The 23,012-nt window shown below is 44.6% G+C and overlaps 2 protein-coding genes across 4 annotated transcripts in view; one reads left to right on the top strand and one right to left on the bottom strand.

Moving 5' to 3' along the window:
- Raver2 (ribonucleoprotein, PTB binding 2) overlaps positions 1 to 3,518 on the top strand; it is a 143,461-nt gene extending 139,943 nt beyond the window's left edge. For both annotated transcript variants that reach the window (XM_045150130.1, XM_004663168.3), the window contains exon 12: positions 1,346 to 3,518. In XM_045150130.1, coding sequence (XP_045006065.1) covers positions 1,346 to 1,492 — 147 coding nt within the window. In that variant the 3' untranslated portion in view covers positions 1,493 to 3,518. The remainder of the gene's footprint in view (positions 1 to 1,345) is intronic.
- Positions 3,514 to 23,012, bottom strand: part of Jak1 (Janus kinase 1) — a 148,118-nt gene continuing 128,619 nt past the window's right edge. For both annotated transcript variants that reach the window (XM_045150128.1, XM_045150129.1), the window contains 14 exons: positions 21,415 to 21,521; positions 18,099 to 18,242; positions 17,324 to 17,411; positions 16,336 to 16,463; positions 15,330 to 15,465; positions 13,272 to 13,423; positions 10,891 to 11,041; positions 10,651 to 10,745; positions 9,829 to 10,021; positions 9,069 to 9,193; positions 8,562 to 8,734; positions 6,869 to 6,986; positions 6,086 to 6,196; positions 3,514 to 4,758 (listed from right to left, as the gene is read on the bottom strand). In XM_045150128.1, the coding sequence (XP_045006063.1) occupies positions 4,645 to 4,758; positions 6,086 to 6,196; positions 6,869 to 6,986; positions 8,562 to 8,734; positions 9,069 to 9,193; positions 9,829 to 10,021; positions 10,651 to 10,745; positions 10,891 to 11,041; positions 13,272 to 13,423; positions 15,330 to 15,465; positions 16,336 to 16,463; positions 17,324 to 17,411; positions 18,099 to 18,242; positions 21,415 to 21,521 (1,835 nt within the window). In that variant the 3' untranslated portion in view covers positions 3,514 to 4,644. The remainder of the gene's footprint in view (positions 4,759 to 6,085; positions 6,197 to 6,868; positions 6,987 to 8,561; positions 8,735 to 9,068; positions 9,194 to 9,828; positions 10,022 to 10,650; positions 10,746 to 10,890; positions 11,042 to 13,271; positions 13,424 to 15,329; positions 15,466 to 16,335; positions 16,464 to 17,323; positions 17,412 to 18,098; positions 18,243 to 21,414; positions 21,522 to 23,012) is intronic.

Genomic DNA, 23,012 nt, shown 5'->3' on the forward strand with positions numbered 1-23,012 from the left:
AGGCACAAAGTATGTATGAACTGCATGTACCTGCAGTTCATTTACAGAGGCAAGAGGCCCTGGAGCACCCAGACTCTTATTCTCTCCCCCAAATAAAAAAATATTTTTTGGGGGGGGGGTTGGAGAGATGGCTTAGCAATTAGGCACTTGCCTGTGAAGCCTAAGGACCCCGGTTCGAGGCTCGATTCCCCAGGACCCACGTTAGCCAGATGCACAATGGGGTGCACGCATCTGGAGTTCATTAGCAGTGGCTGGAGGCTCTGGCGCGCCTATTCTCTCTCTCTGTCACTTTCACATAAATAAACAAAATTTTATATTTTTTTAAAATCACAGGTTTTGCTAAACAATCTTACTGTACTGATTACTGTGAGCCCTTGTGAGAGACTTTGGTCCAGAATTTCTGGATAGTGCCTGAAAGTGTGATTATTTTGGATGCAGGAGTTTTGAAAACCCATGCTCTCCAGCATGTTATCATTCTTAATTCTCTTGACTAATTCACCATGTTTTTGAAAAAACTATTTTATTTAGGACTGGAGAGATGGCTTAGTGGTTAAGGCTTTTGCCTGCAAAAAAAAAAAAAAAAAAAAAAGGATCACAGCTTAAATCTCCAGGACCCATGTAAGGCAGATGCACAAGGGGACACATGCATCTGGAATTCATTTGTAGTGGCTGGAGGCCCTGGTGTGACTATTCTTTCTCTTGCTCTCTCCCTTTCTCTCTCTTAAATAAATAAATGAAAATATTTTATTTATGAGAGAACTCTCCAGACTCACGTGCCCTCTTGTGCATAGTGGGTCCTGGGGAATCAAACTGGAGTCCTTAGGCTTTGCAGGCAAATGCTTTCACCACTAAGCCATTTCCCAAGCCCCCAATTCACCAGGTTTTATACCTACTAGTTTTTTCTCTCACCCTTCTTGTTGCCAGGCAGACTTAACATCTAGTGAGACATGTAGCTTTATTTCTTAGCCAGACTTTCCCTAGGAGTACAGATACTTGGTACTGTTATTCTGATTGAGAGATGAACAGGGCCATGTTATTTTTTTCTTCTCTGAAAACCTAAGGAAGATGTGGCACTTCAGAGGACAGCTTATTGTTGGCAGAAGTTCCACAGGTGACTTATTTGTGGTGCTTGGACAGAACACATGGCCTCTTGCATGTGAGGACATTGCTTTATCACTAAGCCACACCTCAGCCCTCCATATATGTTGTTTATTAATATTAACATCTAGTTTAACAAAGGAGTTCTTATACCCTTTGATGGCTTCTTAATATCCTATAATTCTATTCACACCAACTTGACTAAACCAATTTTCAATTTTAACATTTAGATTTGACTTCCTCTTAGGTGTCCTCTTTAAGAAATGAAAAGCGAGGCTCGGCCTATCTCATCTCTGCTCCAGAAGGTGGCACTGTGGAGCTTGTGGACCAGCATCCTCAGGGCACAAGTGCATGTTACACAGAAGCTTATCTGAAGAAGAAGCGTGTGTACTAAGTTCATGACTCCCGAAGGTCCTCCCAGGATCTCTGCCGTGCATCACTGCCTTAACGTTGTTCACACTAGCCATATCCTCTCAATACGGGTCTCTAGCTTCCCAGAGGGAACTATGTTGTGCAGTAGGCAGAATAGCCAAACAAGTAGCAATAAGAACAGACATCAACTGAGTAGAAATAGATATGTCTTAATCCATGTGATAGTAATTCATAGTCCATGGGAGAAACAGCATTTCAACATCCAATATCTTGTTTTAGGCCTGGGAACAACTTTGACATCACATACAAAAGTCTGAAGCAATAAATAGGAAACAGTTGTTTCTTAGCCTTAGAATGAATTGCTTATAAGCCAATGTGCATTTCACTTTCTCTCCCTAGAAGTGATCTCTTGTAGACATGGAAGGCCTCTCCAGAATTGTAAGGGTCCAAGTACCAAGCATGGTGACATGACACTAAATAGCTATTCTTTGTGCGAGTTCCTTTTCCCCCTTACCAAGCTACACAATACTGGACCTGACATCAGAGTGAGAGTGATGCCTAAGAATTTGCTACCGCAGACTTTGACTTTCATGGCATTATAATTTATACCTTTTGTGGGGGGAGGGAAGGTACTGCAGAAAAGCAGCTTTGGTACCCTAGCGCTACATGTACTCTACCACCTATCTCTGTGCTGCCTGCAAATGAGGCTTCAATTTTTAAATGGCTAGGGGTAAGTGACTGAATGACAACTTATGACATGAAACAAGAAATTCAACTTTCAGTGTTCACAAGAGTTTTATGGGAACACAACCATCTTTCATTCATTTGCATGTTATCTAGTGACTTTTGTGCCACAGTGGGACTAAATAGTTTCAACAGAGGCCATATAGCCTGCTAAGCCAAATGATTTACTATCTGGCCTTTCAGAGAGAACATTTTCTGACCACATGGAACTAATCCACTATTCCTTTCATTTCAATTGAGAGAATTTTTTACCTTTGAGACAGACTTGTGGCAAGGAAGCAGGGCTTCTGCACACTCACAGCACACACTGGTGACGATCTGACAGTCTTTGTGTTCACAGCACACACTGGTGATGGTCTGGCAGACAGGGCCATTTCCATCACTATAGGTTTATTGCCATGATATGGCAGAACAGTCAGTACCACCCTTTCTATAGGAGTCTATATAATACTTAGAACCATTTTGAGCTAATAAGCTATACCTCATTATTCTAGCTTATCCTCATTCTTTGGTAGTGTTTTAGGTTACAAAATACCAGCTATTTAATCTAATTTACTTCTGAAAGATGTTTATTATTGTGACTTCTGATATTACCATTTCCTAAAGATCTTGGAATTAACTGCATGAGAAACCTTTTGCCATCTAAGAAATTTCCAAATTTGTTCACTGTCATGAGTCTATAATTTGTTGGAATTTGGGATCTCAATGATCCTACTGTTTAGGATGTGATCATGAAAATAGCTTGTCATTTTGGGATCTCACTGTTTTTGACTATGACATAGATATCCTATTTTAATTATAAAATCTAAAGCTGATAAATATCTTATATGCTGTGTAAAGAATTTTACTTGGTCTAATTTATTGCACATACAAACCTTTGTTGAAAAATGACAACCAGAAAGTTAAACTAAGACAATCTAAGCATACTACCTATAAATGATTAATAGGCATCCCGTTCCCAGCTGATGGCTAAGGGCTTCTCCATGCTCTGCACTTCCCCTGCTCATTTTCCTCCTGAATCTCCAGTACTTAGTTGTACCTTTACTCTCAGAAGATGGAAAAATGGTGAAATCTGTGATTGAGCTACAAAGCAAGAGGTTGAAAGCACTTATACAAGAATGCTTTGTATTAAAGCACATCCATCCATCCCAGCCAGTGCCCCACTGTCACTGCCAAGGGGTGTTAGTACAGAACCATCACTCAGCCACTCCCTCAGAAATCTCTATTATTATTTTTCTATATAGGCTAATGATTTGGAATGCTTTAAAAATGAACTTGATATTAAAAGGCACATGCATGTAAAATCTTTAGTATGTTTATTTGTATAAAGAGTAAACAAAGTGCATAGAGAGCAGGCCACAGGTTTGACATAAACAGACCTTGCTGATACAGAGCAATTGAACACATTTAGATGGCACATTTACTATTACCATGAAAGCAATTCCAGACTCTTGCAGGCTCCAAGGATGAAAAGTAAGATACTGAACAAGTACCAGAGAGCATTCACAAGAAGCTTATGAGGCTCTTTGTCATAAAGAACTTTCTGGCTCACACAGAAGCAGAGATCTTGTTACCTAGCTACCTCCAAGCAAATTGAAAACCATCCAATGGATGCTGAGCTCTGGAGTGCCTCTGACTGGGTTGTTTCAAGATCTGTACCATGGAATGAAAGCTGTAATAGTGACCAACCCTTGTAGAGTGTGTTACATCTGTTTGCATACAGCATTGAAACCCAGTATGGATTAGCAGAACAGGGGTTGTTATCAAAAGGTATGCACTGACATTTCTTAGAAGCATGTCCTATATAGCATCCAGGTCTGGAAGTCCGATGAAGTGTCTGTGCAGGAAAGCATGGACACAGTTAGTTTTCAACAAGTGACATGCAAAGTGTCCACACCACATTGTCCCCATGGCAAAACCAGTTTGCTCCACAATAGATGAGTGGTGAGCTGAGGGAACAGCAGCTGGGCCATTGCACGAACAGCCTAAAAGTTTCAGCCCTACTAGGTGACAGGAGTACATACTTTTTACATAGAAAGAACAGTATGCTAACTGGGCTCTAATATTTAATGACTGCTTGGACTATTACTGCATAGATATTTAAATTTCAGATCAATATAGAGTTTCAGTTAAAGTCCACCAATTTTTATTTAAGATTAATATGCCAGCCAGACATTCAAGGTTAGCTGGCACAAGGAAGGGCAATCATCCTGAGGCATTCCAGGCTCACGAATCCTGCTTTGTCACACAGTTAGGATGGTAACTATCTTGATGACATGGTCTTTCCAAAAGGAGGAGTGCTTAAGTGCTCTCTAGTATTTTGGTTGTTACTGTCACTAAATTGAAGAAGTGCCAACTTTAAAAAGGAAGCTTCACATATTAAGCAACACAGTGTCACTTAAATATGTGTGTGTGTGTGTACACATACACTCAAGTATTTGTTGAGTGACTTTTTAGGCAGAATTCAAAGCCTTCAATAAGGCTCTGAAAGGTTGTCCGATTAGATGGATGGAACTCCCAGCACTTTCTCATAAGTTGATAAACCTGTGAAAAATAAAAACAAGAATAATGATGATGATGTCAGATTTGGAAGGTTTTACAAAATACTAGAAATACCTAGAGTAGGAAAATAACTTTGAAAATGTAAGGCAATAACCTTTCCTTCATAGGACTAGAAAACAAGAGTAGTTGGGTAATTTAGAATATAGAAAGCAGCATACCCCTTTAATCCCAGCACTGGGGAAGCAGAGGTAGGAGGATTGCCATGAGTTTGAGGCCAGCCTGAGATTACATAGTGAATTCCAGATCAGCCTGGGATAGAGTGGGGCCCTACGTTGAAATCCTCCCAAGTATATATACATATATATGTGTGTGTGTGTGTGTGTGTGTATATATATATATATATATATATATATATATATCTCACAATAAATAACCTTTGATAAGCCTCTTGATAAGGTTAAGTGACCATCACTCCTGCAGCACAGTGAAAAGGGCAGATGCGCTATATGTGAGAGTCTGTCTTGCCACCATGGCCACCTGCCTGACTACCAAGAGTCTACAAATTGAGTCTGGAAGGCTCCATTTAGTTTAAAAAACTGAATAAATACTGTGAATGGAGGAAGGTAAATTTACACACACATGTGATTACATGTATTTTCATAAAAAGGCCTTGTCATCTGTGCTCCTCTGAGACAGCATGCAGACAGGCGTGCAGGGAGCATACTTCCTGGGTGGGGGGGAGCCTTGCTTGGGCATCATAATCATCTTCCCTGAGGGTGATTTCTACTATGTTTTAGCTAAAATTTAGAAGAAGTTTAAAAGGTTTTCTGCTTTATCTCCCGATTCCCTACTTGCTGGATAAGTCAAGTGGCGTTCGGGTGCTGGCAAGATAGTTCAATCAGTAAAGTGCACACAGGCAGATCTCTGGGGCTCACTGGCCATCAAATCCACCGTACTTGGTGAGGTTCTGGCCAACAAGAGGCCCAGTCTCAAAAAGGTGGACCATGTTCCTAGAGAATGACAGGATGTACACACACATGCATACCTACACATATACATGTAAACAAAAAAAATCATGTCTTTTATTCCACAAAAGGGCACACAGCTACTTTGTCAGGACAGTGGCAGAACACATACATACAAAACAAAGAAATATGGAGCTAGAGATAACTCAGTGGTTAAGGTGCTTGCCTGCAAAGCCTAAGGACTTTGGTTCTATTCCCCAGTCCCCACATAAAGCCACATACACAATATGGCCCATTTCCAGCCCCTAGAGGCTCTGGCATGCCCATTCTGTCTCTCTCTCCTTGCAACTAAATAAATAAAAAGAGATTCATTCCCATGAAAGAGTGAAAAGGCACACAGCTACCTCATCGGGACAGTTGGGTGGACACGGCAGACGCTTTCCTTCTTTCAGTGTGTTCACAAGTCTTGTCACTGTCATCTGGCCATGAGTTGGGCCTATCATTTTCAGGAATAACTATGCAAGATGAAACCAAACAGAATGTTTTACTTTGTACATATTTGTATAAGAAACAGACAAAGGTGAAATGTCCAGAATTAACTAAAGTTCAAGTAACAAAGCTTTTCTTACAATTTTAAATGAAAATCCGAAGTCGTCTTTTTTTTACTGTCAACAATCATCCTATACTTGATTGTCTTGAACTACCAACTACAGTTGCTGGTCCAGAGACCTGAAGTGAAAACTCAACTGCTACTGCACTCAGCTCATTCATCCTCCCTTGAGACAGCTTCTAGGCCCCTCATACAGTTAAGCCCCTGGAAATCTAGGCTGCCCTATAAAATTTGGGGGTTGTTGTGAAGCCCAACTTTTTCCTGCATGCTTTTGCTAGCCCATAAAAAATTGGGTTATACTATGCTGTTTTCAAATAAAACTTTCTGGGTTCCCTTCCCATCCTCCAACTCTAGCTCCTTTCTGCTTTGATGCTATTACACCTTGTATCTTTCTCCCTTCTCATCACCTCACTACCCTCTTATGCCAAATTTTCACTAGGACACATCAAGTGGAAAGTGACACTTTCCATTTCCAACATAATCCACTGACTGCATTCCATTTAAAAGCTACTTACAAAGTAGAATGGACATTTCAGCTGAGCTCTGGCTTTAGACCAAGATGCAAGCTAACACTTACGGCCATGGGACTGAAGTCTGAATCACAGTATGTGAGCAGCTCGTGCAGCGTCACTCCGAAAGACCAGACATCAGAGGCAATATAAAATTTACACTGGATTAAACACTCTGGAGCATACCTAAAAGAAAGAATATGAGCCTTTATGTTCTTCAAAAATTACAGAGTAGCTAAGGAAAAGCATCTCTTTAGTCCTTAGAATTTAATAGACAAGACATCCAAGTGTGCATTCACATCTGGGCTGCTGCAGAACACATATGACGTAGAGCAACATCCAGTAGATTTGTACTCTTTGTGTCCCACAGCACATGCTCTCAGTGAGGGGGTTCCCTACAAGCTCCAGTCAGCAGTTATCTCCTGCCCATCCTCTCCATTATCATTGTTTTTGTGAGCAATGCCCAAATGCCCAAGTTAGTTGTCAAGGCATCCCAGACCCACTTTCCTAAATGTTCCTCAGGCTCACCTACTTCCCACTGTGCTGACTGCCATCCCAGGAGCTGATGGTTGCAGCCCTTGCCTAGGTTGCCAAAACAATTCCCGAGACTGGCTCCAGTCTTGCTCCCCTCCATGGTGATTTAGCATAAAGTCTATCAGTCCTCCAATGCCTCCCGCTGCCCTTGGGATAAAGTCCTAGGTCCCAAACTCAGCTACCTAACCTGTGACTCCCTGCAAAACCCCACTGAGTTTCAGATTTTATTCTTGTCAGCCACACATGCCTACTTCCAGTTATCTCCATAAGCCCCTGCTAGTCTTTCAGCTTCCCTCCAAATAATCAGGATTTCAAAAAAGCCATGCCTGGAGCATTCTCTGCTACTATTACATAAAGTTGGCCACTTCACCTTCTATGCCCAGCATACTCATCTGTTTGTCACTGTATCTCCAGTGCCTAGCACAAATGTGGCCTCTAAATGTTTGTTGTTTTGTTTGACTTTTTGTTTGTTTGTTTTTTGAGGTAAGGTCTCACTCTAGCCCAGACTGACCTGGAATTCACTATGGAGTCTCAGGGTGGCCCTGAACTCATGGCAATCCTTGTACCTTTGCCTCCCAGGTGCTGGGATTAAAGGTATGTGCCAACCACGGCCGGCTTTTTTTTTTTTTTTTTTTTTTTTTTTTTTTTGAGATGAAGGAAAGTACAGGGCAGAGGCTCCACAGGTAGGACTGGCCTGTTTGTATCTACATAGGAGGCACTAAAGCCCTGTCAGCTTTACAAGGTGAAATATTGGCAGTTTTCCCCAGGAGCGTACTTCAGGCTGGAAGGTGAGAGGCATCTGTAATCAGTATGTAACTCTCTAACCAGGATAACTGGTGGTTCATAAGAGCTAGACAAGTCTCCTTTACTCTGGCCATTGTATATTTTGTGGCCCCAGATCCCTCTCCCCTTCCAAGCCTTCCTCTGTATGGATGCATAAAGGAGTAGCAGCCACCTTCAGCTCAGTTCTGAGAAGCGTGGTACAATGGCATCCTCTTTCAGGAACCTGGAGAGGCAGAACTAGCAGCCAGACTTCTCCTGTTCCTGGGAAGCAAAACTGGTGCCATAAAACCTGAGGCCTGAGTGTGGACTTCTTTCAGCGGAGCAGCCCAGGAACTGCATTCATCTTCTTGAACCTTGGCTGAGGTCAGAGGAATGACATGCAAGCACAGCCAGACAGAGCCTGTCCAAACAGCCCACAAAGAACTGATGACTCAATTTCCGTACCAAAACACAGGGCTGTCCCGGTCATCCTTAACTGTGTAATACTCCTTATCTGTTTCAATGGCTTTGGTTAAACCGAAGTCTCCAATCTTCACCTGGTGCTCACTCTCAACAAGGACATTCCTTGCTGCCAAGTCTCGGTGAACATATTGGCGAGAGCCCAAGTAATCCATACCCTAAGAGAGAAGCAAAGAACAGGCACACTGCAAGTGACTTCACACTGGATTATGTTTCTGTCACTTCATAATAAAACAAAAATCATTGCATTCCCTTATCAGTGACAATTTATTTTTGTAAGATCAAATGTCTCAATGAGATCCATCCACACTACCACAGTCAGACTTAAGTCTACTCACTTGCATAACAAAGGCTCAGGTTTCAACCACATGGTGCAGAGCAAAATAAACTCAGTCACACTATTTCCAAATCTGCCACTAGGGTCTGTGTACTGACCCAGCCAAGAACACCTGATCACATGTTTGTGTGTGCTCTCTCCCCGCCTCTGTTTACCTTACAAATCTGAACAGCGTATTTCAGCTGCTGTTTGAGGTTAATTTTGTTCTTATTCTTTGGCAGATACTCCTTTAAGCTTCCCGAAGGCAAAAATTCCATGATGAGCTTGATACCATTACCTCCTGTTAAAACAAACAAACAAACAAACTGGCATCAGCTTGATGATACAATTTGGAGGTAGCATGAGCTTGGGAACTAGGCCTTGCCTGGTTTCAGCTTTGTGCCAAAGCATGAACTAACTATTGCTGGCCCCATGGGCCCTCAACAGTGAGCACGGGTCATAGCATCAGGTCTTAACAGGCACAAGCCTTCACAGGATAATGCAGCCTGTAGGCAGAAGATCATTTTGAAAATATTAACCCACAACCTTTTATTACCAGTCTTAAAGGACATGTGCAGCAGTAGGCTGACTTGTAGATAAGCATGACTACTATTAACCACTACTTCCCACCTGTAGATAAGGACACAGCAAAATGCCTAGCCAGTCCTGGATCAGAAGAATGAGGTGGGTGGGGAGGGCAGAATGTGTGTTGTCACTTCCATATGGCATCAGTGTGGTTATCAGAACTGGAAAAGTCCTGCCCCAGCATGGGTGGATAGACTCCTGGCTGGGAGGGAAGCTGAGCAGTCAGCCTGGAAGCACTGACAGTCTATGGGAGCCCACAGAGATATGGCTAAGGACCACCTTCTGGGCAATGGCCTTATGGCCCAGAAAGCAACTTGGGCTTTAAACCAGAGCTCACTGCGCACAACATACCATCTTCCGTGCAGATCCCTTTGTACTTCACAATGTTCTCATGGTAGAGGTTCCTTAGGATTTCTATTTCCTTCTTCAGATCAGCTATGTGGTTACCTCCACTCTCAGGCTTCAGGGATTTGACAGCCACCTGCTCTCCTGTGTTGTCCCCCTCAGGGTCATACCTGCACAGCTCAACCTTCCCAAAGTGGCCCTGGAGAGAAGATGTACATGCTGCTATGAGACAGGATCAGACCAACCAGACACATTGAGACATCTTGCTCCTCATGCAGCTGCTCTGAGGTTAGGTGAGACCCTGGGACTTCCCCCGCAAGTGCAGGCTCACACTTAAACAGGACAATCCCAGAAAAATCAGAGTTAGAGGGTTCTCGATTCCTACCACATCTGTACCCAATCCCTTTCTATGCCAGAGACAAATCAAAGTTCTTGAGAGAGGTGGCCAAGGTCCTGGTGTGTATATAATCACAATAGTCACACAGCAACAGGAGACAAGCAGTCTGGCATGGGGTGCTGTGTCAGGTGGAATGTGTTAAAAGTATTCCTATACAGCCAGGTGTGGTGGCGCATGCCTTTAATCTCCATGATCTCTGTGAGTTTGGGACACCCTAAGACTACATAGTTAGTTACAGGTCAGCCTGGACCGTAGTGAGACCCTACCTTGAAAAACCAAAACAAGAAGAAAAAAAAAAGTATTCCTCTACAAAATACAGAAAGGGGCTTCTGTTACCAACTTTGATCCAGAGTGAGAAGGAATGGGGTGGTTTTCTATTCAGAGAGGGGATATGCAAGCAGGAATGTGATAGCTACTAAGGCATAACTTGCCTCTCCCAAGTCACGGATCCGCTTCAGAAAACGCTTCTCAAAATGAGTGGGATCCACCTCTGCTGCTGGTTTCTTTTCTGAAACAATGTCTGGATCTAGCAGAAGAGACAAGAAAACAGATGACACAGTCAGTGATGGCAGCAGAATGACATTATGGGGAAGCTTCCACTCATTCCCCAGCCTCCCAGACCTACTGCTCTCTGGGGCTGAACCTGCTAAGACATGGCTGCACAGTCTTACTCTGCTCTTCCAGCTTGTTAATGTCCCTCATGATGGCTCGGAAGAATGGTCTCTGATTGGGATCATAGTTCATACAGCGGGTCATAAGGTCAGCTAGCTCCTTGCAAGATGGAGTCACAGGTCTGCAGCGGCTTTCATAGAATCTCTCTTTCTGTAAAGAAAAGTGACACATGAAGAGAGACCATGCACAGACCCTTCAGTTAAAGGTCACAACCAACTGCTGATCCCTGATTTAATTCCAACATCTCTGCTGAGAGAGAGATTTCCTGAAGCTGGCTTGATAGTAAAATGACCCAAGTTCAAGAGAATAGGCAGCAGATCCCAGTCCTGTGTTCCAGGACGCCCAACAGTCTTTCTGCAATGTGGCAACTTGAGTAACAGCTTTGAGATTCTTCAAATTCTGACTCATAACTTCCAATTACTGAGTGACTCAAATATAAATCACACTTGAGCCAAGGCTTAATGTACAAAAGTATTCCCTGCAGACTCAAATACAGCAAACAAAATGCTAAATAAATTATAACTAAACAAAACAAGTAATTTATAAAATTTATGCATTTATAAAAATTGTAACATTTGCCAGGCATGGTGGCACATGCCTTTAATCCCAGCACTCGGAAGGCAGAGGTAGGAAGACTGCCATGAGTTTGAGGCCACCTGAGACTACAGATTTCCAGGTCAGCCTGAGCTACAAGTAAGACCCTACTTTGAATAAGAAAAAAAAAAGTTACATTCACATCATTAAATTTAAAACTTCAGGATTTATTTGAGGTAGAATGTCACAGGTTAACCTGAAACTCACCCTGTCTATAACCCTGGCTGGCCTTGAACTCCCAGAAATCCTCCTACTTCAGCCTCTCTGGGATTATAGGTGTGCACCACCATGCCTCATTTAGGATGATTTAAAAAAAAAAAAAAAGCCGGGTGGGGCATGGTGGCATATGCCTTTAATCCCAGCACTTGGGAGGCAGAGGTAGGAGGACTGCTGTGAGTTCAAGGCCACCCTGAGTGAGACTCCATAGTGAATTCCAGGTCAGCCTGAGCTACACTGAGACCCTACCTCAGAAAACCAAAAAAAAAAAAAAAAAAAAAAAAAAAACAACAAAAACAAACAAAACCCAAAAACATGGAGCTGGGAGATGGCTCAGCAGTTAAGGCACTTGCCTGTAAAACCTAACAACCAGGGCTTGATTGCCCGGTGCCCATGTAAAGCTGGATGCACACAGTGGCACATGCATCTGGAGTTTGTTTACAGTGGCAGTATGCCCTGGCATGCCCATTGTCTCTCCCTCTCTGTGCTTGCAAATAAATAAATTTCGAGACCCTACCTCAAAAAAAAGCAAAAAAGTAAAAAGGGGAATGAAACTAAGTGTAAAACACAGTTTTCTATAACTTTCAGTTTGTCTTTTTTTAAAAACTATTTTAAAATGCAGAAACAGATAATTGATATCTCACTTAAAAATCTGGGTTGGAGGGCTGGAGAGATGGCTTAGTGGTTAAGCGCTTGCCTGTGAAGCCTAAGGACCCCGGTTCGAGGCTCGGTTCCCCAGGTCCCACGTTAGCCAGATGCACAAGGAGGCGCACGCGTCTGGAGTTCGTTTGCAGAGGCTGGAAGCCCTGGCGCCCCCATTCTCTCTCCCCCCCTCTATCTGTCTTTCTCTCTGTGACTGTCGCTCTCAAATAAATTAATTAATTAATTTAAAAAAATCTGGGTTGGAGAGATACTTAATGGCTAAGGTACTGAGAAGCCTAAAGACCCAGGTTCAATTCCACAGTACCCATGTAAGCCAGATGCACAAGGTGATACATGTGTCTCGAGTTCATTTGCAGTGGCTGGAGGCCCTGGCACAAGTATGCACACATACTCTTCCTTCTCAAATTAACTAATGTATTCATTCATCAATGAAATTACTGTTCCCCAGTTTCTATAACACAGCTGGACTCCAAGGGTAGTGGCACTGGGTATTGTGAAGTCAAAATCTTCACTGAGACCATCTCCCCTCTGCCCCTAGTCCTCAGGGGAAGGCAAAGCCTATGTTGTGTCTAAGTCGTGCTGAGCCCTAGCATGCACCAAGGAAAACGCCTACTACAGTGTAAGAACTCAATAAAGTAGTAGGCTCTTGAAATCTCAGTAACAATATCATAGCTGTCTATGCACATGAATTGGGTGCCATCAATCTTCACAAGGACCCCATGAAGGAGTTCTTTGTCCCAGTTTTACAGACAATGAGGCTAGGAGGATCAGGGAAGTTACATTTGTAAGATCACACAGCCAGCAAATCTGTTGGGGAAATTCAAACCCATCCCTATCTTTTAGCACTGTGTGAGGCTGATAAGCATCTGAGATCTCACCCACCCTATAATATGGAAACAATGCTCACCTCAATTAGGGTCTTGTCTTTTAAGGGGATCTCGCCATTGTAGCAGATTTCCCACAGTGTGGTCCCAAAACTCCACTTGTCAGCAGCCACACTCAGGTTCTTGGAATCTTCAACACACTCAGGAGCAATCCATGGGATTCGCTCGATACACTCTGGAGAAAGACAACAGACCCACACAAGATTGGCTTCTGGGACCACCTGGAGTGCAAATCATTGTTACTGAGGCTGGAGCCTGCCCTTGACTTGGTGCTTCTGACCAGTGCTGGCACACAGGTCCATTTCCAGAAGGCCATCAGGAGGGTTATGAATAGCCTGACTTTGGAAGTCCTGGCCTTAGAAACAGCAAAGCACTACAGGCAGGGCTTCCACAAAGGGACAAAGGCTCAAAAAAGAAAATGGCATGGAAGAGGAGGCAGCACATGCAGAAGTAAGCAGATGCCTATGTGTGCCATGCACTATGGCTCCAACTATTAGATTAACTTTGTGCTGGCTTCCTTCTTTGAGGGAAAACAAAACCACAGGAGACTGAGGTAAAGAAGACACGTTTCTTTCTCCTAGAATCTCTGTGGCTGTTGGTTCCTGGCTTTAGCCAAGGCCAGGCCAGCAATCTCCCATATATTCCTGCCACATTCCCTGGAAATGGGCAGATACAGTGACCCCAACACAGCAGCCTCCTGGGGAAGCATAGTCGCTCTTGAGCTCAGCCTTCAGGTTCCAAACTACCTGGCCTTCCCAACTCTCAGTGTCTCTCTTCCTGGCACAGAACATGCACACAATGCCTTGCTGTAGCCTTCTCACTAAGATGCATGACCCTGATAAAGTACAAACACCCTCTAGCCATCCTTTGCCCCAAGTTGAAAGCATCCCTCCTCCCAGTCCAGTGTTTTTACAGGTATCTCTCTCTGGTCATTGGCCTCGGCTTGTTCTAGAGTCATCAAGGTTTGTGTATATCAGACTCTCACTAAAGGACAAGATCTTGTCAGAATCAAGCATGTCCATCTCAGGACTACTGAACAATGACCACGTGATTCTGTAACACAGGTGCTGAAGTATGATATCCTTCCGAGGAGTGGATAATTAGGACTTATTATTTGCAAGGTTTGTATCTCATCTTGGTTTTCTTCCAAACTTGGTCCACTATGATTAAATTACTGAACAAAACTCAGTGTTAAAGGTAACAGAAGCTGTAACAGATCACCAGCACAAGGCCCTGGGGTACAGTAATCCTCCCTATGTGCTCAACTAGGCCAGGAGGAAGAACACAGCCAGATCAGGTCTGAAGCTCCCAGAGCTGAACTTCCCTTTGGAGCCCCAGTAAAACTTAGCTCACAGTGAGGATAGGTATGGTGGTTCTAATTAGGTATCCCCCATAAACTTATGTATTTTGAATACTTGGTTCCCAGCTGATGGCAATTTGGAAGTTGGAGCCTTGATGGAGGGGTGTGTTGTTGGGGGTAGGCTTAGGGGTGGGACAGCCAGTTCCCCCTTGCTAAGAGTTCACCTCACTCTCCTGCTGCTGCTTGCAATGTAGTATGATGGAGGTGATGTCCTACCTTTGCTCTACGCCTTTCCCCTGTCATCATGGAGTTTCCCCTCGAGACTATAAGCCAAAATAAATCCTTTTCTCCCATAAGCTGCATCTGGTTGGGTGCATTGTGCCAGCTAAGAGATAGTAACTATGATAATGGAAGACTTCAGCATTCATGTGATCAAGGCGGGGAGGTGTGACTTCCAAACTGCCCACTAGCTGCAGTTGAGGTCCAGAACTCAGCAGAGGTCCTGGGACACCCAACTACCTACCTTCCTTACAGAGCTTGTGACCCATGCTGTTAGATCAGCACCCTTGATCACAGCACTACAGGGCCTAGACAGCCTTGGCTAGTTGTCAGGGATCACCATCCCTCTGGGTCATGGCTCCATGAAAGTTATAGCTGCAACACCTGGCACCTACCTGCTGACTCTCTCTGAAGTGAGGCCTAACCTGCCACTTACTTGCTGCTGGCAGGATGGCTGGTATCAAGTAGGTCACAGGGGGCTGGGAGGAAGGACAACACTCACCTTGCCTGGACAGCACAGAGACGGGGATGCCAGGGTCACTGAGCTTGATAAATGGGCCAATCTCACTGTCGATGCCCTCACGGGCCAGGAGGAGGTTTTTAGTACACACGTTTCCATGAACCAGGTCTTTATCTTCCTGCAGAATAAATGGATCCATGTGGCAAGGTGGCCTGTCTTCTCCCCATACACTGTCTCTCAAGTCAGCTCTCCCCACTCCAGACTCTACAGCCTGGCCCTCCCACCATGATCCATGTGATGCACATATTATCTTATAATGTCCCTCAACAACAGGTCCTTTATTATGACATGGAGATAATGGCAGAGTGGTGCCTTGCAGGGCTTTGTGCAGATTAAAGTAACCAGAATCTCTAAAGCCTGCAACAGCTGACTTGTGACAAAGGTCGTTCTCTTTATTTATTCAGCAAGCTCTGCTGTTGCTCCTCTTCTTGCACACTGCAATACAGTCAGTCCTCCAAACATACCATTTCCCTCTGGTCAGGGTTCATCAGTGAGCCTATGAAGCAGCACCAATTACTGTTTTCGCTAAACACCAGGCACTCCTGCTCAGCCACGGTGTCTACATATGGGACTGGGACAGGGCCCTTCTTTCTTTCAGCACACTAAAGCCACTTTGGCTACTGGTGGGGGAAACCATGAATGTGTGAACTTTGTGCATGCATGTGCACATATGTGTGCAGGTACATGTGTCCATGTATGTTTGTGGAGGCCAATATCAGGTGTCTTGTTCTGCACTTTATTCCCTTGAGACAGAGTCTCTCACTAAACCTGAACTCACTATTTTAAGTCTAGGACAGTGGCCAGCAAACCCAACAATCCTCCTCTCTCTCTTCCTTCATCTCAACTAATCTCTGGAGCTACAGGCCCACATAGGCATGCCTGGATTTTTATGTGATTGCTGGGGATCTGAACTCAGGTCCTCATGCTTGTGTGGCAAGTGCTCTTACCCAGTGAGATCATCTTCCCAGCCTTGTGAGAACATTCTTACCAAGTAACTCAGGGCACTGGCCAACTGTTTGGCAACTTTAAACTTCCAAGGTGTGGTGAGGACATCACTTTTCCGATGCATAAAGAGATCCAAGGGTCCTCCCTCCACAAACTCTTCTACCATGATATCTGCAAGCACAAAAATAGTGATATCTAGAACCTTCTATCCACCTGGGGTTCTGATCTCTTTCACCCTGTACAAGAGAGATCTTTGGTGGACTGTGCTCAGCTTCACAGGTCAGAGATATCCTTGGGAGGTAAAAACCACAGAGGGCTTCCGAGCTGGATAGGATTGGGCTCAACCTCAAGCTTTTCTTTCTAATCTAGTGGCAGCTCTTCTCAACCTCCTATCCTTCTGAAACAGCAGTCCCTATATGTCCTAGAGAACTGGGAAAGGCAAAATGTGCCGAGGTAAGGAAGGCCTTGGTGAAGTGCCTGACATCATGGCTACTACTCCAAAGTGCTATGTACTGTAATAAAGCATTCAGGCCACTCACTGGCCTTTTGTCCTTTATTCCCTCTCAGCAGGACTTGTGTAAGCACACCCAATAGCTTTCACATAGATGAAAATTCTTCTTCCAAACATATCAGGAATTTTGAGGTGGAGGCCACATCTGAGCAGCTAAAGACCCAGCCCCCAGCTGGGTACCATAGAGGTCACATTCAGCTCATGCTTACTGAGCCAAGTCTCTCCACTTTTACACTTTTCTGCCACTGTCTTTCTGAAGCTCCTAATGCTCTGACTCCCAGGTAATGGATTATCTTACCTCAGCCTCCGGAGTCTATCAGTGCAGGGCCAAGAGAGTGGCAAGAAGGACATGTTAAAGAGGTGAATGAAAACAAACCATGACCACCACCAACTGTGCAAATGACTGGCTGATATCTTGATTTCTTCAATCACAAAAGGAAAAGCAGGAAGTATGGAGTCTTCACAGCACCCCTACCCCCCAGACAGAACTTACTGTCCCCTTCAAGAGGAACACACTTACTCTCCACATCTCGAACACAGATGCCATAGAGGTACACGATATGTTTATGGGAGACCTGCCTCATCATGCTAGCTGCCTCAAAGAAGGCCTGTAGGAAGAAGGGCAAAGGAATGTCTCAGGTCAGCCTGCACTGCTAAGGGACCATGCTCCCATCTCCCAGATCCTGAAACTCCCCCTACTCCCACCGCCCAAAGCCTTGACTGTCCAGAAGCATGGATACACCCCTGGGCCACTCTGACTGGAATGAGGAATTTATTCAGAAACCCAACAGGATGCAGAGCAAGGCTGGTAAGACAAGCCAGCTGACAATTTTCTCATTACCTACTCATGCCACCTTGCTCTCTTTCCTGTAGACTTAGTGAAATAATGCTTAGTTAGCACTGTATTAGCACACACAGAAGGCTAAGACGGCAGATCTCTGCTTCGTTCTTGGCTCTGTCACTCTAAAAAAGGCTGCAGGATCTTGGGTTAAGTCACTTGATTCCTCTAACCCTTCATGCTCCAGTATATGCAGTCACTAAGGAATCAATCAGGAGCTCTGAGACCATCTGGCTTGTCTCAGGGCTCCAAAACTTCACACCAAAGCCTATAGCCAAGAGAGGAAGTAGGGCCGGGCCAGGCCACATTCCACTTGCCTCCCTCAGTTTGTCTAAACAGTCCTGCAGAGAAGAATTCTGACTGAAAGGCAAAACAGGGAGCCATATAGCCACAAAGGGCCAAGGTATTTTCAGCCCACTGTGCCCCTCCTCTAGCTGTGGAAAAGGAGAGCACTTGCCAGAGAAATGTCCCTGTGGCTGGGGTCTAAGACTTTGAGGATCACTTTTATCCTCTTCTCTTCAGCAGCTCCTTCATCATCCTTATACTCCACCAGAGTCCCGGAGTAGATATGTGTTCTTGTGCCTCTGCCGAGGTGCTCACCCTGGAGGAGGAAGCAAAAGACTGTGTGACCTCTCTCTGTAGTTGTGTAACAGCCTGAGTTCTCCAGTAGATTTCCAGAAGAAACAAAAAGCTGTTTGGCCAAGCAAATTCAAACATTTCCAGGATCCCAGATATATTCCTTCTACTCTTTAAAAGCATGTCTGATGTCTTCTTCATGGAACATCCAATAGCCAGAACCCAGTCATGACCTATCACAAACTTAAAACCAATGGCCCCAACAGCCTGTCCCATCAGTAGGACCCCAAGGCTCCAGAGAAGACTCAGGAAGGACTCTACCAGGTGGTTATCTCTATACTCACAGGCTGGGGGACAGAGTGGAAGGGCTTCCTCATTCTACTGTCTGTTGAGTACTTAATGTGGGTACTCTGTCAAGGTTCTTACCCTCTGCCCAGATAATAATGGCACCTACTTCATACTGTTGTGGTAAGAACTTAGTAAGGAGCTAGATAGAAAGGCTGGGATAGGAGCCATGTGGTAGGAAGTGACCTATCTGCTGGGCCCATGCGTTTCCTGTTTCTAAGCCTTCTAGTCCAGCAGCTGCTATTCTCACACTGGGCCCCTTTCCCTCAACATCATTTCCACATGAAAGCTTATGAAGCATTAGAAGCAGTGACATAAATCACATCTGCATCTATACAGGCAGAGGATGATGGGCAGTCAGTTTCCTCACATGTAACATGCTACTAAAAAAGCAGCTGGACTGAGACCCCTACACAAAGGCCTTAGCATAGAACGGTCTGTATCTAAGGACCTTTCCAGGTTGAACTTCAATACTTCTGGATTTTCATGTATTTGAGAGGGGAGAGAGGGAAAGAACAAAGGCAGACCAAGGGCCTCTTGCTGCTACAAACGCATGCACCATTTTGTGCGTCTGGCTTTATGCAGGTACTAGGGAACTGAACTCATGCTGGCAGGCTTGTTTGCAAGCAACACTGAGCCATTTTCCCAGCCCATGATTTTTAAATTCTTAACATTTGGAAAACATTCATGAAACTTGTATTATACCAAGCTATTGATATTGGCCCCACAAAACTTATAAACTAAAGGTATGTTATTCTATGATTGTCATTACTAGACTATGGCAATTACCTAGGGAATAAGCTTTATTCCCCACAGAAATACACAACATTAATTGAGTATATTAATTTACATAAATACCACCATTTGTCATTTGTCATAGCAGATGTTTACTGCATCCTGGCAAGGTCCTCTATTCATTATGGCTGCATCTATCATGAAGTAATCGTTCAAAGCTATGAAAGGTTGTATTCCCAAAACATCTTATAAAAGCCACATGCTTTCAGAATAACGACTTTCCCCAGAAGGGTGAGTTAGTCCAGGGGCCAGGTCATGCAACCATGCTGCAGGACCCCACAGCAAAGGCCTGGTGTCCACTTTAGCCTTCTTCCATGCTTTCCCTCTGCCTAAGTGCAGCTATGTAGCTCACCCTCTGGGGCTCTTCTCTGATGCCCCTTCCCTGAGGAAATTGTCCTTATCTTCCCAAGCCAAGTCTTTCATATTCCCACATCCTACTGTATTTGGCCACCTCAGGCCCTGCCTGTTGCCTTTTAATAATGATGGACTTAAGAAAGCCAAGATCCTGCCTCTCTATGAACTGCCAAGGGCAGCAACTGCACCTGGTATTTGTCAATTCTCCATTTCTGTTGCCCACATAGATGCAGAAGGCATGGAGAATGGTGGTTATCTGTTCAAGGACTCAAAGGCAGAGAAAGAGGGCAGGCCTCAAGTTGTGTGTCAAACAAGACAGAAAACAAGTTTCAATACTGCAATTCTGGTGGCTTTTATGTCAGGACACTGCTCTGACATTCTTAGGCTAGGGAGATGTTTAGCAAAAAAAAAAAGGGGGGGGCTTGCATATAAGGCCTACCAGCCCAGGTTGAGTTCCCAGTACCCCATAAAGCTAGATGAACAAAGTGGAGCATGTGTCTTAAGAGTTCATTGCAGGCTGGAGAGATGGCTTACTGGTTAAGCACTTGCCTGTGAAGCCTAAGGACCCAGGTTCGAGCTTGATTCCCCAGGACCGATGTTAGCCAGATGCACAAGGGGGTGAAAGCATCTGGAGTTCGTTTGCAGTGGCTGGAGGCCCTGGTGCACCCATTCTTTCTCTCTCTCTCTCTATCTGCCTTTCTCTCTCTCTAAAATAAATAAATAAAAATGAACAAAAATATTTTTTTAAAAAAGAGTTCATTGCAAAGGTAGGAAGCCCTGACATACCCATGCTCATTCTCTCCTTTCTTTTCTCTTTTCCCATCTCTCTCACAAATAAATAAAAACATACTTAAAAGAACTTGGATTCTCTTAAAAAAGGTAAATTAACAGACCTCATGTCTGCCATTCCCTCACCCCTCACCAGGCATTCTTCAGAGCACTGAGCCATGACGGGCCCTCCAACCTCTCTAAGGTATTGTAGTTCCTTCCCAACAGGCCAGTCCTGTGTCGTTTGCTTGTCCCCAAGACTGCTGGCAGGCTGTCTGCTGTAATGACCTACCTCTAGCCACTTTAGGTCTTCTCTGAGGGACCTGGGAAGGGGCACATGACAAAAAGTAGATGTGCCCTAGCTCACAGACACAGCCACAGCTGTGGTGGCTGCAATGGACACTCTGGGTCTGCCTAAGCATGTAGGTTCTGAATGAAAAACCTCTGAAGACTGGGATTTTGGACAGAGCTATTGTGAAGAGCCACTGTTCAAGCTTGTTCCTGTCCTGCCACCTCACTGTGTTCTCTGTTTTCTTATCTCTGCTCCTTCTGGAAGTCCTGTTCACAGCAGCAGGACTGGCCCTAGAAACACTCACATAGCCACAGTGAGTGTGTGGGCCACCAGACCAGCCCCCATCCCAGAGTTGGACTACTATGCTGTGTCAGGGTTCTAAAACAATAAAAATGCTTCCACTTCAGGTAGGTCCACATCTAAACTCATCTACTTCCATTAAGGATCACTGTCTGAGAATGGCCATCAGCAAGGCTAGGTAGAACAGAAGGGGCAGGGGGGCTGCCTAAACTGTGAAAGGAAGTCTCCTAGTTATTTTCCCACTAGAATTTCCCCAAGCCATACTTATTTTCTCCCAAGTCCTCAGGGCTCTACTCTGTGGGGAGGTGAGACAGATGGGGCCAAGACCAAGGCAGTGACTCACTTGCACAATGTCTTTCTTGAGGATCCGATCAAAACTCAGCTGGCTCATAGGGTAGACAGGCTGCCACTCCTGGGCTTTCTTAGTGGCCACCAGCAAGTTAGAGATTTCTATGGAAAAGAAATCTGAATGTCAGTCATACAGCAGGTTCAAGACTCCAGTCAGCCAATACTAACCCATGTGATCTTCTGAACACATGTGCATTTGCTGGTTCCATCATTCATGGCCTTCAGGTCATAATAGAATGAGAGAGCCAACATGAAGCAAATCATTAGCCCATTATGTACAAAGCCTGGATTTGTCCAATGGGCTCCAATGTCTACATCACAGGATCTGTCCTGGTAACACATGTCAGGGGAGTTTCCCTAAAAAAATGATAAATTTTAAATCTAAGAATGGCTGTGAATGCTGGCCTGTAATCTTAACACTTGTGAGATGGAGGTAACTTGTATTATACCACATGTAACATGCTAATATGGCAGTGGGATCACTGTGTGAGCAGAGAAGACAATTTCCATAAGCCTTTGCACATGTGCCCTCCCCTCCTCAGATCTCTATGAGGGACAGATGAAACAATGCCCAGGACAGCTTTCCTTGGAGCCTGGTGTGCAGATATTGTCATGACCAATCACCATCCTTGTACTCTCTCCCCAGAGTGCCCAGCACTATGCATCAGAGTAGAGTAGAGGTCCTCACGCAGCGATGGCTGGACATTAGGCAGCATGGGCCTGTACCAGAGGATGTGGGAAGATCAGAGGGCAGCCTTAAGTATTTTCTAACCTGTGTGCTTACTCATAATACTCATTCTGACAGGCTGCCTTTCTCCTTTGCTTTTTATTTATCCTACAAGGAACTTCCTAGTTGCATTTTCCAGTAGGAAGCTCAGATCAGGGTGTGTGGCTCTGGAACCCTGTGGTTAGGAAGCAAAGAAGCTGAGCAACAGAAAATGGCACTCAAGTCACAGGTTGATGATTTCACGACTTCTCTAATTTGTAGGTGCCAGAAGGAAGACAGAGGCTCTGAGGACCAATGGGAGGAAGCTTCACATGCAGCCTCACTGGTGCTTCTTTCCCTTCCCTCAAGTAGAAGAGTCCTTTTGCCTCAGAGATGGCCCCTCAGCAAAGAAATGTATGTGAGGTAGGGGGAAATGAGTAGACGTGGAGTTGGACAAAAATGAGTTCAAGTACCCACGATCCTTCCCAAGAGTCCCCAAATGGAATTGAAATGAAGGAAGAGAACAGCAGCAGCAACAGCAGCCTGACTGACATAACTTTAGATGTTTATATTACCTAGCCCCCACTCCCCTGACTAAATTCCTGAGGATCTTATCTTAGAGAGCACCTGACTCCTCTCCTCTTCCTCCTAGGTTTGATCTCTGTCCCTCTGACTAATTAGCTTTTCGGTTTTCTCCCTGTTGTCCACTGCAGTCCCCAGTCCTTTGTTTTCAGTATTCCCCTCCCCAAAGGAAAAACTCTGTAAAAACCCAAACTATCCAGAGTCATGCCTGTGTTCTCTCTTCCCCCTACGGTGAGACAGCCTGGCAGCTTTGGTCCCAATAAACAGCTTTTTCCCTGCCTCAGAGTGGTCCTGAATGGTCTTTG

Source organism: Jaculus jaculus, chromosome 5, assembly GCF_020740685.1.
Source record: "Jaculus jaculus isolate mJacJac1 chromosome 5, mJacJac1.mat.Y.cur, whole genome shotgun sequence".
Lineage (NCBI taxonomy): Eukaryota > Metazoa > Chordata > Mammalia > Rodentia > Dipodidae > Jaculus > Jaculus jaculus.